Source organism: Macrosteles quadrilineatus, unplaced genomic scaffold (assembly GCF_028750875.1).
Source record: "Macrosteles quadrilineatus isolate MER2022 unplaced genomic scaffold, UCM_ALF_1.0 Scaffold_8__2_contigs__length_117827958, whole genome shotgun sequence".
In the NCBI taxonomy this organism is placed as follows: domain Eukaryota; kingdom Metazoa; phylum Arthropoda; class Insecta; order Hemiptera; family Cicadellidae; genus Macrosteles; species Macrosteles quadrilineatus.
The window spans coordinates 82015851-82030458 of record NW_026542601.1 but is presented as its reverse complement, the minus strand read 5'-3'; the positions used below and the strand labels follow the sequence as shown (position 1 = coordinate 82030458).

The following is a 14608-nucleotide window of genomic DNA, read 5'->3' as shown; positions in this document are numbered from 1 at the left end:
GTTAAATCAGATTTGGAGTTTTAAATAACAACAGTAATATTATTCACATGTATTTTTTTGTACGTATAAAATATCACTGATCATCAACATCTTAATGACCTCAACCGAAGAGATATTTTAGTTCACAAATCCTCCATATGTAGCTTAACAGTTATTTCATTTCACAGTAACATAACGAATAGACACTATTCAAGAGTCAGGATCCAATCTCGAATTCGACAGTTTCCGTTCCACAAAGAGAGATGTCCGAAGTGTTGAGCTGTGTCAGATCGTGCATTATTCCCAGTTCTGCATCAGTGGAGTAAGTTAGCGGCAAATGCGGTGGGAACTAAGTGACTGGCTACTTGGCTGCCTTGGCTGTCTTGGCTCTGGCTAGGTAGCGGTCTCTAACAGGACTCGGATGACAGTCAAATAACGCGGCGACATGCAACTGCGGTAAACAATAGCGTTCCTCAACAGCTGTGATGGGCTGATGGGCTACTGTACTCTCTACAGTCTACCAACACAACACTGTGGATGACTACACACTTTACGTCTGACGTCTGTCACTGGTAAACGATGTGGAATCAAGCACCGTTGCGACTAAGTGACTTTCTAGACTGGTGGTTCCTTCCTTAGACCATCGATTACTCTGCATATAAATCAATGAAGGTGACTGTCAACGCAGGTTGGGGGTCTTCTTTCAACCAGACAAAAAGTTTGGTCGTGAATTAATTGCGCCAGAGTTCCTTAATTGTGCCAAGCCCTCAAAGGGTCCCAAAAAATCTTCCTTGGTTGCTCCAAACCCAAGCCAGGTAGGGTTGAGTTGCCGGCAGAGGAAATGTCCTTGTTTACGTGTCACGTAACCTAACCTAACCTATCCTAACCTAAGCTAACCTAACCTATCCTAACCTAACCTAACCTAACCTAACATAACATAACCTAAACTACTCAATTATACAGTCAAAGACGACCGCCACTTGGCTTTAGTTAAGGAAAGTATCAGGCGTCTCCCTGGAGTAGTTGGCGCAATTCAGGAATACCCGACTACCTGACTCACTGAGTTGGCGCAATTAATGCCCACCCATAATTTCTACTGAAGTATAAATTTAGGGGAAGTGTTTCTTGGAACTTCGTGATCTTGACCTGGAATTCAACTCAAACTCTTCTGAAATTCACTGTTCCTGCAACATATATTATACATGCATATATCCAACTAATTACTGTAATAACCTTGTTCATTTGACATCCCAGTTTACCGACAAACTCTTTCGCTCAACTAATACCCCTTACAACTCAATAAGGAAATAGATCTTTGCATTTTTTCTGTGGCAAAACATAAAGCCAAAGGGTTTCCTATAGACTTTTACCAATTAATTTCACGTTACTAAACCTTAATATCACGTTATGTACGCTGCAATGTTTACATTGATTAGAAAATCTATAGACATAAACATTCATGTTGGTATATGTGGAGTTTAAATTCACATAATCTGTAGTCAAGTTTTTAAAAATTCTTGTGATAACGGTGATAGTTCTATAAAGCAGATCTAGATTGCAAACTACGGACATCAACAACGCGTCGGGATGACACAGGGCGGATGCCAGGACTACGCCTTTTATTCAGTTTCCTGATCTGGAAATCCTGCGTAGTGCCGATAGCTGTACCACCAACAGATAAATCGTCCGGGACAAGAGGTAAATTTTCGTAGAGGATCAATCCGGATTGAGGAAAAAGAAATGTAAATGAAAGCTTATGTCATCTGTGTTATTGTCAAAACGATTCTTTGTAGTGTAAATCAACAAAAGCTGTTTCGCGCTGCGGAAGATTGAGCACATCTTCGTATCAAAATCAAAAGTCTTGCTAATTTCTCATGGTGGAGTTCGTAGAAGTTTTAAATTATACAATTAACACAAGACAGCAAAACACACGTAACGTAATGCTTGATACTGGTTTACCACGAATATTAGAACAGAAACGGTATGGATCATAAACATAGATTACGTCACTGGCCCGAATCTTATACTAATAACATAAACATACAGTTTGGACGTTTTTTCACAGTGCAATATAAATAAATAATACAAATAAGTTTTTTTCGGTCCAGTGACATCATTTGTTTATGTTTATGATCCATATACCGTTTCTGTTCTTATGCCCGTGTAAACTTGCCATACGAAATTGATCACGAGGGACTTAAAAATTGCAATAAATAATTATGAAATCAAGTCGTGTTCAAATATGCAGCATGGAACAGCTGTTTGGTTGATTGACCAACAACGGGTCGTTTTGACACTTTATTGTTAATTCTAACGATCCTGTCTCCATTATAAAATTGCACACAAAAATTAAAGGCATTTTTTTCACGTACCTTCAAAAAATACACTGTTTTATACAGACATAGAATCTACCTGGGTACTTGGGTACTTCCTCCAACTAAGCAATAGTAATCATGAGTCTTTCAAGTTATTGCGAACAAAATAGCGATACAGGGGCACGGCGATCTGAAGAACCGATTGTCTAATGATTGATACTTTAGAACAAAGATCGATTAGAAGATAATGGCTGATAATCAGCTGATATGGAACTTGTTTTAGACCGGTTGGTGTTTAAGTCGCCAAGTGGGACCGGTTTGTGTGATTGTGGCGAGTGCACTGACTCGGACTCAGGTGGCAGGCGAATAATTACATTGTCTGAGAATATAAGATTCAGCTGGAAGAGATACGGCCAACCTGCATCAGTTCGTTCTAGTTTCTCGAAAATGCAATGACAACAAGTTTACAGCTATGTTAAAGGTTTAAGTCACTATAGTTTACTCGTGAAACCCGGTTATGACTTTTGGACACTGACGAAGACATCCAACCTGTGTGGACCAGAATAGCCAAATGTTCATTAAAAATGATAACAGTTTATCACAGTATGCTTGTGTCAAATTCGATTTTCTCATTTTAGTCATTGGTACTATGTGGTCTAGTGGTTACAGCTCGGGATTTCAGTCCCTGAGGTCCCGGGTTCAAATCCCGCCAAGTCACCAATGGGTTTTATCTAAGTGATAACACCGCAACCCCTAGGTCTAGCCTGAAGTAATATGAAAAAACATTTCCGGGCTCGTCTTAGGACAAACAAACTATGATATTTTTCATCTATCTATACTATTATAAAAAAGAGGTGGTTGCTGTATGTGTGTATGTGTGTATGGGAAAAGTAAACTCGAAAAATACTGGTCGGATTGGGCTGAAATTTGGCATGATGATAGCTCACATTCCCGATTAACATATAGGCATATTCTTATTTCAAAAATCCTTTCGGGCTCCGCCCCAGTGGCTCTGGAGTTTCCCATGTTAACCTTATGAGAAATGGAATTATTGAATCTTAACAGCTGTTTCAATTAAACAAGTTGGTTCTGTTCTATGATGTTCAATAGCATTAAAGTTACAAGGATTACCAACAGGGTGCAGCACTATTATTTCTTTTAAATTTATGACAACAGCTAATTTGCAACCAAAAGGTGAGTGAGCGTAGCGAACGAACTTCAACCTGGAGGCGAGTTAGCGTAGCGAACGAGCTAACCTGAAGGCAAGTGAGCGCAGCGAACGAGCTCCAACCTAAAGGTGAGTGAGCGTAGCGAACGAGCTCCAACCTAAGGACGTAATTGAGCCATGCGAACGAGATAATCTTGAAAATTAAGAAGTTAAACGGGGCAAAGCCCGCGGGTTACAGCTAGTTTTATATAAAAGATGCTATGGTTGACAATAAGTGGTCTTTTAAATTTTAATCAGTGTTCTAAGTCAGAGGCTCAACTATTCATCTACGTATATTTTTTCTAAACTGGTCACGACTTTACACGATGATTGGATTTCAACTTTTATTCATAGTCACAGATTTAGTTTACAGTTATGAATCAACAGCTTTCAAATTACTCTAAACAGGCGGATTAACAAAACTAAGTAATTATTCATTAATGTTTGCTATATTGCGGCAGAGATCTGCAAAATGCTCTCTTCGACTGTGAGATCGAGTGACGGGGCTCCGATAACGTGCTTCGTCAACAAATAAACATGGACAGAAAGATTGCTGTTTTGAAGCAGCAATTTGAGATTTGCCCCTCTGGCTTGTGATAAGAGTTTGGCATTGTTAGGTTTGATTTGCTGTTTTTTACTCTAGTAAATATTTGTAACCCAATGTGTATATTAAATAGTGACTAGTACCAGAATGTTGACTATCAACTTCAATTAGTACAATCGAATACGATTTTGCTATGTATTAATTGACAACAGGTTTTGTGACATTATTATTGACTCTACCAATTGGTGTAACTTTTATTTCACAAATAATTGAAGAATTACAGATTTGTTTACATATACAAAAGGGTTTGTAATTAGTTCCGTAACCCCATTTGTTGGGGTTGGATAATTTTATTGTACAAATATGTTTATTGTAAATGATTATTACACTAATTTCAATGATTAATAACAATGATGGTAACAATGATTAATCTTCATCAGCTCGTTGTTTGTAGGAGTAAAGAAATATACAGAATTTACTTAATCAAAGAACCACAACAATTTTGAAACTAAACATTAAAAAAGTTATTTTCATGAATATATATCTATTTATTACTTTATTGATTCAATACAGTACGGTAACAAATTTAAATTCACAACAGAAAGTCGTTAACAATCAAAAAATTGTGGTGGTTCGGGTTGCTTGAGTTTTGTTATTTTTACGATGTATTTTAATTTGTATTTGGAATGATACCTCAAACATTTGGCAGAGTTCGAGGACACCCTGTAGATTTAGGTCGTTGGCCTGTGTTTACGCGGTTTGTCCTAATTAACTACCCGCATAGCTATTTTTTTGGGAACGTCACTTCCCCCAATTAAGCATTAGACACCTCCTGAAACCCATGATAATGATTATAACACAACGGTTAGTGTCAATCTTCTCTGCCACATCGGCGAGTTAGAGCCAAAAATATTATAACAGAAACATGGATCAGAAACATAGACAAATTATGTCACTGCCCCCGAAGGTAAACATTTTTTAACATTACTAAAATGGAACTGTCTACTAAACCATGCCAACGTTATTATTATAGGATTCGAGCTAGTTACGTCATTTGTTTATTGTTAATGATCTTTATAGTTAGTGTACAAATATTCAGATGGATAGACCTTATACTATACTTTTTCCCATGTAATTTAAACATTTGAATACAAAAACCCTGATGTAATCTTTTCAGATGGTCTACCAACTAATGACAATATTCTGTGTCAAGTTATAAATCAATCAACTGTTTGCTATGATAACTGCATTGATTTTAATTCATCCATACACTAGTACCCTCTGGTGATATGGTGAATGGTTATGTGTGTATAGTCAATGGGCCTACTTCCCTAGTCAATCGACAATTTGGTTCAGGTTTTACACCAACAGATCACCAGTTTCAAGATCAGCCTAGATCACTTACATCCGGATCATCTGATTTACCGGATATTGGGAACAGGAAGCAAGAAACATCTGTTTAGCGTGAAGGAGTGTGACAATCGATTGTGTGTCGAGTGTTGAGAGCAGACCGAGGTGAAGTAATTGAAACGGTCAGACCATCGTGCCATGAGGATCACGAGCAGCTAACATCACAATGCGCTCACCTAGTTACGCTGAGCGCTGACACAGTTGCCCACTAGCAGAGCTGACTAACTACAGACCCATCTCGTTCATGCTCGCACTTCGAAAATCTTTCAAAACTGTAGTTTGTTGTTATTTTTGGGGAGTTTTAGCTGTACAAGTGTTGTAGAAGCGTTAACTGCAGCACGTACAACCTTAAGGTCCATATAACTAACTGGTTTCGGACATAAACCGATTTTATTTAACATGTTTTGAATAGACAAAGTTTCCTTTTCATACTAGTTTCAACTAACCGTCTTTGTCTGGAAATAAATTAATTGTATTCAGCGACGAACAGACTTTCTCAAAATAAGCCAATTCGTCTACACCAATTTTTTACAACGAATTGTTGTTTTTTTTCAACAAGCGAGTTTTGTTTCACAGAAAAACGAACACTTTACGTTTGAATTTAAAATACTTTTGATTTAAATATATATATATTTTTGACAAGATGGCAAGGGTTATAATGTAGTTAATTACCTATAGAAATGCGTATGAAGCACTTTTATTTACCGTTATAGTTTCGTGGTATGGATTCTGAGGACTGTCATCCTTGTAAGAGGTAAGCTCATTATTTATTCATGTGCCTTAACACTCTCAGTTGTATACAAATACCATGATGATGTCACAAGTAAATGATGAACCTAGGTACGTATTTACTTTGCGAATGCTTGATGAAGTTCAAGGTCCGTGTCATCATCCGAGGCCCAAGGACCGTTTGTATCATTCTTTCAATTAAATGTATCCGGTTCTTTTCAGCCGTCACGGATTTGAAGGTCTCTTTTGAACACAACAATAATTGACTTACCGGTATAGCACTGAAATATTATGTACTGCAGCCCCATTATACAATACATTTGTTTCGTACAAATTGTCAGTAAATGATCGACTAAAGTGGAAAGTGTTTTCAAAATCCTGATAGGCATCGGCAACGGCATCATCCTAGGAATATTTTCAGGGTCGAGACAGCTGGCTTCCTGGTACACGACCCCCTTGGTTTGGCGAAATAAACTTTCTACAAGTTCAATGGAAACCGCTTGATCTCTTTCACACTGAGTTTACATTGAAGAATAACAGGTGATTTGGCATATCTCTAGAGTAATTGTTTACTGACTGTCTGTGGATTTCTTCTTAGTGGATTTCCTTAGATTATTATGTTGTAATAGCGAAGTTGAACTTCAGTGGCTTCGAACTTTGGATTTAAAGGTGTAAATTAATGGGAGATGCTTCCAAAAAGCACAATCAGATATATTAGTTGGTAAATAAAATTTGAGATGCGTGTGGAAATACGAATTAGCCACACATTCCATCAATATGTCAGGTCTCGCCTAATTTAGCCTACTTTAGAATTACAGTTACTTGTTTAACTGTTTTCAAACTAAGCATTTCTCACTCAGTTTCTCATTAGGAATTCTTCGGAGTCTGGAACGTCTGAGTTTACGAAGGCAATGAGACGCGAAGGCAGTTGAAAGCAATAAGGAAGAGTTATGCATAACCGCGGTTTATGAGCTAAAAACCAGCGTCGTCTTACCTAGTAAGGATCGCAAACAGCGGCGCCGAAGAACCGTTTGTCTGTGATAGTAGAAAATAACGTGTTTAAAGCACGCTATGGTAGAAATGAAGAATGTCTACTGAAAAAATAGTGGTTAAGTATTTATTACTATCTACATAAATACAATTAGAGTTTTGTCTGTACATTGCGTATAATCATAAATTTTTCGGTTATTTTTCATTTTATACTATAGGAAAACCGAAACGCGTGTTATCTTAATTTCTTTCTGTCTGTCTGTCTTTCTGTAACACTCAATATGGCATTTTACGCTCTCTTCTCCGGGAAAATGACACCTAGTTTAAAATAAAATGAAGCAAAATATACAAAAAATATAAACCAAAAATCTGATTTGAGAACTTAAGTTTTCGAATAACATCTTAACGACGTAATTCAGTTTACAACCGTCTACCAACTGGTGTTAGTTTTATACAGTCTTGATTATTCACCAAGAAGTTTTCTTTGTTGAATTTCCAATAGAGAAGTCATACATTTTTTCATGGGTAATAATTGCCAAACCTCCTGAACCGTTTGATCGAATCCCACTGCTCTCGTCCGGGCAAGCCGCAACAGCAACGGATCGACAGAGAACATTTGATACAAAATCAGATAGATGAGCTTTTAAGCGACAAATACTCTAACAATATTAAATACTTTTTGGCAGATCTCTTAGGCTTTACGTGTCTTGTGGTCTGGGAAAGAGTTTCCCCGGATCAAGTTTCGAGTGTAGGCCTCCAAATAGAGCGCGACAGTAGATAATCGACGATGACACAGAAACCGTCTGCCATTCTACCGTTCTACCACAGTTCCACTCAACATCCTCCTCGCGGGCTTTCAATTAGTATTTCAATTCACATTCGTATGGAAGACATTCCAATTTCAATCTACAATAGAAATCCTGACGTGGAAATGTAATGTCCCTTTGATGCATATAATTTAATTTCAGCTCCATTATTGCGTGCCTAATTGTCAATGGGTTATTCTTATCAATTTTTTAGTTTTAAAGCCATGGTCAAGGATGCTTATATTAATTTTAACTTAGACTTGTTTAACTAAATATTCAAGTGAAATACGTCACAGTCAATATTGCATCTAAACTCCTTTATATACATTTGAGCCAATGCATGTGCATAACGTCTTTGATATTTTATTATTCAATTAATACCATGTTACCAAATATTACCACAAGTTTTATTTTTACTAATTTAAAACGTCAAATATCCTACTAATATTATAAATGAGAAAGTTTGGATGTATGGATGGATGTATGTTTGTGACAAGTGAACGCGAAAAATACTGGTCGGATTGGGCTGAAATTTGGCATGATGATAGCTCACATTCCCGATTAACATATAGGCCCTAGGCATATTCTTATTTCAAAAATCCGTTCGGGCTCCGCCCCAGTGGCTCTGGAGTTTCCCATGTTAACCTTATGAGAAATGGAATTATTGAATCTTAACAGCTGTTTCAATTAAACAAGTTGGTTCTGTTCTATGATGTTCAATAGCATTAAAGATACAAGGATTACCAACAGGGTGCAGCACTATTATTTCTTTTACATTTATGACAACAGCTAATTTGCAACCAAAAGGTGAGTGAGCGTAGCGAACGAACTTCAACCTGGAGGCGAGTTAGCGTAGCGAACTAGCTAACCTGAAGGCAAGCGAGCGCAGCGAACGAGCTCCAACCTAAAGGTGAGTGAGCGTAGCGAACAAACTTCAACCAGGACGTGATTGAGCCATGCGAACGAGATAATCTTGAAAATTAAGAAGTTAAACGGGGCAAAGCCCGCGGGTTACAGCTAGTCAACGTATAAAAGTATTTAACTACTTGGCTAATATTTTAATTAGTAGTTGCATATTTTAAAATATACGATTTAAATAATTTTGATAGGAATTAAAGCGTGTATCTTCAATAAATTAAATATACTTCTTTCAAAGCTATTAATTATTTACAGTGTAACTTATTTAATGTTGAACTGAACAACTGAACTAAACATAGTCTTTTAAACATTAAAATTACTACATTTAATGCAAACGATATTTTGCATTGGTTTTATTTTTTAAACATTTCTTAACTCCGTACAGAATTAGTCATGGGCTCGATAAACATAGATTACACGTTTTTCTAAAAATTTCGAGATTCTAAAAAAAAAACTACTGTACCTAAAATGTTTTCGGGGATGTTTTATGATTCAAAATTAAACCAGAAATCGTCGTGTTTGGTTTAGATGAAAATGGTAGAAAATATTTAAGAAAGTGTGCTAAAACGTATTAAAATTATTACAGTACCATTACTGTTTTGCAAGAATTTTAGCATCTGAATGGGACATTAAAAACGAATGCAAAGCTATCAAATGTAAACGCCATAAGAAAGTCGCTAACTAACGGATTTTGAATGGTAGGGTATAAAAAACAATAACAATAATAATAACAACAACATAAAACAAAACTCGATAAGTACGCATTGTGTCAGTCTAAATTTTTCTAACAAACTAAACTTAAATACAAAATACTCAACAATCAATAATGATTCTTCAACCTGCTTTAGGTAATAGGGCCTAAATCTAAATCTCCAAAATAGAACAACTTTTTCTACTTGTAGGCCTAACTTTATTTACAAAATCAAAAAGCCCAAAAATTACTGCTTCTACAAATGATACACTTACCATGGTAAAGTTATTCCTGAAACCTGACACCGGAGATCTGTCGGTGACGGACGGACCGGCAAAACTAACACTAACAGACAGAAGAGAGAGGACCGTTCTGCGCAGGCGTCAGGCGCTCACTAGCAGAACGCAGACGCAGGCTGTTGAACTGAGCAGGGCAAAAAAGCGCGCCTGCATTCATTATGGCATATCCTCCGCAGCACAGCCGCTAAATACAAACTGTGTCATCTCGTCTGGATTTCAATTGTCTTGTGTTGTGGGTAAACTACGTCCATAATGAGCACACATTTTTGTATTGCATTAAGTGGTTAGGTTATGATTGTAAATACCATCAAGAACAATTTAAAAAGAAATCACACAAACACATAGTACACTACTCTTTTAAAAAACTATCAAATGTATGAATCTAAATTTTTATCTAAAATGTTAGAGTAAATGTGGTGTATGTATTATTTTTACGACTAGTTGGTATTTTTTGTGTAGTCTAAGCCAAAAATTAATTGATTGTTATTGTGTATAAGTAAAATTTGTAGGCTATGTTCCAGAAATAGTCAAGTCACAGAATCTGGTTGAAAATCAAACTGGTTGTTCACACAATACCTCTTCATAAAAAACAGTAAAGCGACATCCTATTACTATATTTGTGGCCCTGCAAACAATTTTCACTAAGTTAGTAAATTTCATAGGACCTAGTAATAGAAGATCTTATAATTTCAAAAGAAACGTTTTACACAAATTATAAAACAATTAATTTAATAATTTAAAATTAAAATATTTCTTACAACAGTAAAACGGTAAAACTCACAACATTCAGAAAGTCCTAAAATAAGGAGATATATCTGCGGTTTGGTTTGCATATGAGCAGTGCTATGGACCCCAAGAGATTATTGCACACCCCCCCCCCCCCCATACCAAAGGGAATTATTCTCTTCCTTCGCCCCCCAAAAAGCCTAAGACCTCTTTATAACTACATTTAATAGGGTGGCCCAGAACATGTCTCTGAATTCCATGCTCATTTACCTTAGTTATAAACAACTCAAAAATGTGAAACTGAAAACCCATAATTTGTTTAAGGTTCTAATAAAAAACATTTACAGTATATGCTGAAATTTGTCAGTTTAATGTACACAATTTTATGAACATCAACAAGAGTTATAAATTGCTTTGCACATTTAATTTTTAACTAAGGTTTCAGAATTTTAGATTTTCCCTTTTTCAAATTGACGTTTATTTCACTATCTTTCTTGAGATTCGGCTTTTTCTTTACCCCTCTAACAATGATCTTCTTGGCAGGGGGCTTAGTTTCTTGAACAACAGACTTGTCGAATTCTTCTCGTTCTTTTTGCCAAATTCTTGCATATTCATTGCTCATTATGTAGGCCATTTTAGTAGGTTCCTAAACCAAACAATACAAAAAAAAGAGGAATGTTTTACTTTTTTTATGACTTTATTATTTATTATTTTTACTACTTTTTTTTTACTACTTTATTATTTTTTTATTACATTTTTTTAAACTTTTTACTATTTTTACTTTCAACTAATTCTAATAGTTATCAGTTAGAAAAGAAATAGAGTGTTTCAACTGTTGGTTTAGGTCTGTGCTTCAGATAGTGTAGCCAATGACATTACAAATATCCCCGCCGCAGCAACAAACCTGGAGACTGAGCGAATTTCTTTAATACTTTCTTATTAAATGGCGACCATACAAAGTAGGTATTTTAAGCCAAGTATGAATGGAGATGAGTGAAGGATGAGTGGCGCGATCTTGTAGTCTTGTTAGTGACTAAGGTGGACATTCCTTAATCCTTAGACACAGCTGTTAATTAATAGCCCATACAGCTAATGGCAACTAAGGGACCTACAGTTTATAGTGGAATCCGAACCAAATTTTTTTGCCTTGGAATATACGAATTGGTCTAATTATCAGGATAGTACTGCGGATAGTCGTAGTACTCACTCGTGCGGATGTTAATCCACACCAGGGAGTATCACATCCACAGTGCATGCCTATAAATATCCACAATTCGTGACCTCCTAGTAGCTGGATTACAGGACGACGCCACCCGTTCCATTTGCCTTATTATATCTTTACTAAAATACCTCCTTAAAATGTCAGATTTATTCCCTATTAAAAAAAAAAATAGATTAACATTGTTTGCTGCTACAGGGAAGGTAATAAAATACTTTTTTAGTGAAATGTAAATAGTTTAGTATGGAGTAAAAAAATTTTCCAAATTTAATCAAAATATGTCCATAAACAATTAACTTCAACAGTTAATTTATTTTCCTTAAGAATAACGCAGAAATTTTAAGTTTTCAGTTTTTAGGAATTTTTCCCTTAACCATTAAGCCAGTTAACAACACTGCCGTAAACTATTTTTTTTTTAAAGCTCTAAAAATGGTTTAGACTGCAAAAATTTAAAAAAACCTATTTCTACCCCATAACCCCCCCCCCCCCCCCTTCCGCAAGTCCAAATACCTTAGTCGAATCAAGCTGGTTTGCACACTCCTTCAAATAAACCTAGGTTTCACGTTAGTACCAAATTTCATTAAAATTGGTTAATATTTCTCGTTTGTCTACATACCTACTATGAGACCTATGCTAAAATCATTCCCTATATGGGATATTATCTTAAACTGAATTGCTCTTAAACATATACAAAAGTCTTCAAAATTATACATAGATATGAAAATAAAAATATTCCATTATAGTATTTAAAAATCCTCAATTGGGAGTATACTGAGCTAGGATAACTGTAGTATTATCGATTAACTAGGTTTATCCAAAACAAAATCGAACCATTAAGTTTCTACTTCCCTGTGAATTACAACTTCAAAATAAATTTCAAAGAATCAAAAAGAATACACTACTGTAAGTTATAATGATAGAAAAATTGTAGCATCTATGCAAAGTAATAATAGGTGTCCCTCAGGGATTCAATCAATCATCTTGGTTGCTGAGTGATTATAGAGCTTGTCTACAAATCTGAAGCATGCTGCATGGATTTGATGCACTGGTCGATTAGATAGTTGGCCAGGGGTTTGAATAGGAATTTGAAATAAAATTTAAAAATCAATATCTATTCTTTCATCAATTTGTAAACAGAAACTTGAGGGTAAAAAAAAGGTTTAAAGGTGGTGGAATATTTTTAATAAAATTCTCTTCATACAAAAGCATAGCTGACATGCCTGAAGAGTGAATTGCAAGCAAATCATGAATGGCAGGATATTCACCTCATGAAGAAGGGCGAATGGGACGGCCACGATCGATGTGGATAGATGGAGTGGAGGACTAAAAGAATATTAGAATACACAACTGTAAAACAAAGACACAGATAGACAGCATGGCACTCCAAAGCATTGAGGAAGATTGTTATGGAGGCTAAAAAGCAAGCAAAGGGCTGTAGCACCAGGATAGTATGTTAAGACATTTTAAGGATGATTTAACACTTCATCTATGTACTTTGAGATGTGTACCATGTTTTAAAGATTCATCTGCAATTTCAATTGAGTTATTCCTGAGCTGTTGGAAATTATTTAGTGTTATTAATTGCATTTTTCATTTAATATTTATTGGTGACAACACACTGAAAGATTAATAAGACATTTGTATTAGGTAGACTGCTTCGAGAAGGAGGCGGGTTTAAAGTGTAATTTTAGTGAGATTAGGATAAGCAGTTGGGTTGTGGAGTTTTTTTGTGGAAGCCACGAAGGAGAAATCCAAACAATTGTGGAATCTCCAAACGCTGCATTTATTTGCTGACTGGGAAAAGCTATGTCCACACTCGTGCACTGTCAATTGGTCATGCATAAACACATGCGTTGTTGAATGCTTTTTGGAGCATGCCTTTCAACTGTCCACACGCATGAAAATTAATGAGGAATATGCAAACCAAGGTGTCTCGTACTTGCTATCAGGTCCCGTACCACTTTTTTTGTATTACTTTTGGTGCTCTTTTGAAAAATATGACCACAGCTTTTAACTTCATTCCGCACACCCTTCATGTTCATGTTGAATTTTTTGGCTAAATCCGAGCAGGCGTCATTCCGCTGTGTATTGTTAGTGTAAATGTACTCTGTATGTCCCACGAACTCACATGATAGTGATAATATTCTATGAATTGAAAGGTTTCTTCATTGTCATGTTGCTCCAAACAACAACATGGACAAATTGTCAAAAATGTAAAGCAGTTGATGCATGTTGAAACGCAAAGAAATCCAATGCTGGCGGATCGTCTTGCCCTATGGAATTGGGCTCTTGCCAAGTCAATTCAGGCTTTTCTTGACAAATGCTTTACTTGCGTCCAGGCGTGTGCTAAGAGGCATGCGTTTGGTGCACACAGAAGCTCACTAGTGTGGACATAGGTACCTACCTAATGAGTTGCTGTATAATCATGACCTTAGAGCTTCCAGAAGAATCCAATGTGTTTGTATAAAATAGTTTAACCGATTTATGAAAAATTTTGAGCTTAAAAGGTGAGAAATGATTCATCCAAACAAGGCAGAAGGAATTAAACGGAACTGCAAGCCGATTGTGAAAATTAGATTGTGCTTTTAACTATTCCAATTTTACTTACTTTTCACTAGTTCAAATCAAACTTACTTTTTCATAGGAAGGAATGAACTGTTTGGCATTGGTGTAGTCTGAAGATTTTATTCCATCTGGACGTTTAATTTGGTGAGATGGCTCCCAATGAGGTTTTTTCTTATCCTTATATTCTTTAGCCATGATCAATCCCTAAAA

At 36.1% G+C, this 14608-nt stretch overlaps 2 protein-coding genes across 2 annotated transcripts in view; both read right to left on the bottom strand.

The window, feature by feature from the left end:
* LOC129001163 (uncharacterized) overlaps positions 1 to 9971 on the bottom strand; it is a 32141-nt gene extending 22170 nt beyond the window's left edge. The window contains exon 1 of the mRNA XM_054428376.1: positions 9865 to 9971. Coding sequence (XP_054284351.1) covers positions 9865 to 9867 — 3 coding nt within the window. The 5' untranslated portion in view covers positions 9868 to 9971. The remainder of the gene's footprint in view (positions 1 to 9864) is intronic.
* A 992-nt stretch (positions 9972 to 10963) lies between these two features.
* Positions 10964 to 14608, bottom strand: LOC128999389 (uncharacterized). The gene is made up of 2 exons (XM_054425872.1): positions 14468 to 14608; positions 10964 to 11260 (listed from the first exon to the last, which is right to left on the bottom strand). Exons 1-2 carry the CDS (start codon positions 14591 to 14593, stop codon positions 11048 to 11050), a joined length of 339 nt encoding a protein of 112 aa, XP_054281847.1. The 5' UTR covers positions 14594 to 14608; the 3' UTR covers positions 10964 to 11047.

Excerpts from the sequence above, each read along its gene's own strand:
- LOC128999389 (XM_054425872.1), bottom strand. The coding sequence starts at position 14,593 with ATGGCTAAAGAATATAAGGATAAGAAAAAACCTCATTGGGAGCCATCT. Across the intron at positions 11,261-14,467 it reads TCATTCCTTCCTATGAAAAA|GAACCTACTAAAATGGCCTA; the intron begins GTAAGTTTGATT and ends TGTTTGGTTTAG.